The sequence below is a fragment of the Pteropus vampyrus genome, unplaced genomic scaffold, assembly GCF_000151845.1.
Source record: "Pteropus vampyrus isolate Shadow unplaced genomic scaffold, Pvam_2.0 Scaffold51, whole genome shotgun sequence".
Taxonomy (NCBI): domain Eukaryota; kingdom Metazoa; phylum Chordata; class Mammalia; order Chiroptera; family Pteropodidae; genus Pteropus; species Pteropus vampyrus.
The window spans coordinates 3,923,779-3,926,709 of NW_011888832.1; the positions used below are offsets into that span (position 1 = coordinate 3,923,779).

Here is a 2,931-nt window from a genome sequence, read left to right on the forward strand (position 1 = left end):
ATTTTGATAACAGGTCTCATGAAGTAAAGAGCTTATGTCTGAGATGCTGATACAGTCTTATTCGTGATGGTATGAATGGCCTATTGTGTTAGGGGATTAAACGAAAATTGCCATGTTCATAGGATCTCACTTATTTTTTAAACCTCTTTGCACTTAATGTTACATTGAGAGATTAAATATCACTATTTTCAACAGCTCTGATGGATATAGATATCATTTTAAACTCTGGAGATTTAAAACAAAATATTCTTTGGTCTTATTATTTATTTATATTCACGCCACACCCCATTCACTAGAAAATAGAATCCGTGTCCTGGGAATTGGATTCTGTTCCATTTAATTCACATTTTAACCTACCCACACTTGTGACATCTGTTCTTGAAAAGTAAGCTATGAAATCCCAACATGCTTTAAAAATGTGTCAAGGTGATTTTTGGGGGGGACACTCTTTCTTCTAACCTCTGACAAATGCCACGTCAGTCAACAACACCCACCAGTGACCCATTGGCCAAATGTTTGTAATTGTCTCCCTTTGTCATTAGTCTCAATGAGAAACACTATTTTCTGGAATTATCGAGGTAGCTTAACTCTGTGCTTTATTTTTCTGAGGGGAACCAGCCGACAACATAGTATGTATAGCATGATGCTTTGAAACCTGTCACGGTTCTCAGTAAAATCACTCTTTTATCTCTTAACACCAGCATTCTTTCCAAATCCCATGAAATATTAAGTAAACCACCAGAATTCTTTATTATGCTGCATGGTAACCTAAAACAATCTGTTTTCTTTCAGTTTGCAAATAACAATAACTACATGAATATGGCTGAGGCAAACAACGCTTTCTTTGCAGCCAGTGAGGTAAGTCTGTCTTGACGTGTCTGTTCACGTTTTGTGTGTGATTTAGACCATTTAAAAGGCTTGAAGGGAGAAGCAGAGTATCAAATTTATCTCTTATGTGGCATAAGGTAACAATTTTGGAGGAGAAATTAGAAAAAAAAACCTATTGGAGATAAAGTAGTCTGGTAGGTGCTTGTCCATAGGCTGTTATGAACGATAGTAATTAACGCACATCTCTTGACGAAAAGAATTACACATGCAAACAAAAGTAAATGTATAAGAAAGTCTATAATATCTACCCAAACTCTATTAGTATCTAAGCAAATAAGTGGTTATTTTGGAACCTAGCTTGTAAGTTCAAATAGAAAATATTTGAACTTCGCGTAACTCTGGGGATAATTTCGTTAAAGTCGCCATGGTTTGAGAAACGACTGGGCAGAAGAGTGTTATAGTTTCTTGGGTCTTCGATGGAAGTGATGTGAAATGAGTGTTTTGGTTTTTGTTAGATCCACACAGCTGAGTGCCTAGCACATAGTAGGTGCTCAATAACTGTTGAATGAAAGAGTGAATGAATGAATGAATGAATGAGTAGGCATTCTTTAAGACGTAGGCATTGCTGAGAAAACTGAGTGATGGAATGTAAAGGCAGCACCATGTTGGCCTTGGGTTTGTCTACAGTTTTTCGGAGCAAATGGGAATGAACACCTTCTCGTTGCTATTTTTTCTGAATTTCTTACTCGTTGACATAGGGCTGTTGTCTGGGCTCATGGGGCCTGCCCTCCGGGAAAACCTCGATCTTGATTCGATCAAGAAAATGGTTTCCTAAAAATGGTAGACTGTGTGAGATCTAAGATTTTAAAACAAGAACAAACAGAACTGAAATTGGTCCAAATGGAGCATTTCCTCTTGGCGGTCTTTGCGATAAAAAAAATCTTCATCTTGCAAAATACATTCAAATACAGGAAACTGAACTAGCTTGACCCCAGAGAGTCAAAATCCTAATGGCTTCGTAAATGATCTTGGTACGGGGGAGGCAAGCAGTATGGAAGAAATTAACGTCGAGAAATTATTAGGGAAAAAAATGAGGAATCTAGAATTAAGGGTATTCATAGATCAATCATTTTTACAGTGACCATCATCTCTCTAACCAAGAAGACAGCCTAGATAAGGGAAAATTGTTTGGCACTGGCTGCTGTGTTGTTTGTGATAATGAACACAAACCCCATCTGTAAGGACAACATGATGTTTCATTCTGTAGGGCTTTTTTTTTCCCTACATTTGAATCAAACATTGATGAAAGCTCTACTGCCAGCAGCTGCTCAGAGACAATTTAATTCCAGCTGTGATAATTCACCGTGTCAGACATTGGCTGTTATATGTTGATACAACAGTTCTCCAGATTTGCATTTTTATCAAAAGGAACAAATGTTTTGAACATTTCAGTACAGATGGTATTTAACCATGTACACACTACTTTAACATGTTCAAGGCAAACACCGAAAAGTCAATATCTGTAAGAAGTAATCATAGAAACTCTAAATGATTAATCCGATGTTGGTCATATAGCGTAGTGTGCAGAAGTCAATATCTTTTTTTGTTGGTGCCGTACATGGTTATTTTTATAAAAATCTCAACTAGCCAGTGTTTTGGGTACTTTTTTCTCCAAGGTATTTCTAAACTTTATATTTAACATACTACCTCTCTTTAAAAGTGGTTTAAGATTTTAGCATTTCCTTGGTTAGATATTGTAATAGAATTTTATTGTATTGTTTTATTAGGTTATGATATAATAATATACTAAATTCTAATTAAAATTAATTTGTCTCTTAAAAAATTATACTGTAGGGACATATTATATATAAGATAGCTCCTTTATTCCTTAACACAAGTAAAAATGAAAACCCCCTTCATTTGGACTGCCTAGCATAAGCTGTTTTTTTGTTTGTTTTTTTTTTAGTTTAAGAGGAATTCTAGTATAATGATTTCGCTGTACGTCTTTTTTTTTAACAAAAAACAGAGCCCAAATTAATGTTACTGTACCACATTATAGCATGTGCCTGATTTCCCAATCACTGCATTAAAAGTGAACTTGTT

At 35.4% G+C, this 2,931-nt stretch overlaps 1 protein-coding gene across 4 annotated transcripts in view; it reads left to right on the plus strand.

The window, feature by feature from the left end:
- Window positions 1-795: 795 nt before the first annotated feature.
- The window catches only part of TOX3 (TOX high mobility group box family member 3), a 31,365-nt gene continuing 29,229 nt past the window's right edge, over window positions 796-2,931 (plus strand). For 3 of the 4 annotated variants that reach the window (XM_011360150.2, XM_023530651.1, XM_023530652.1), the window contains exon 1: window positions 797-858. In XM_011360150.2, coding sequence (XP_011358452.1) covers window positions 814-858 — 45 coding nt within the window. In that variant the 5' untranslated portion in view covers window positions 797-813. Of the gene's footprint in view, window positions 859-2,931 lie in introns of all 4 variants that reach the window. The other variant, XM_011360151.2, reaches the window with a different exon arrangement.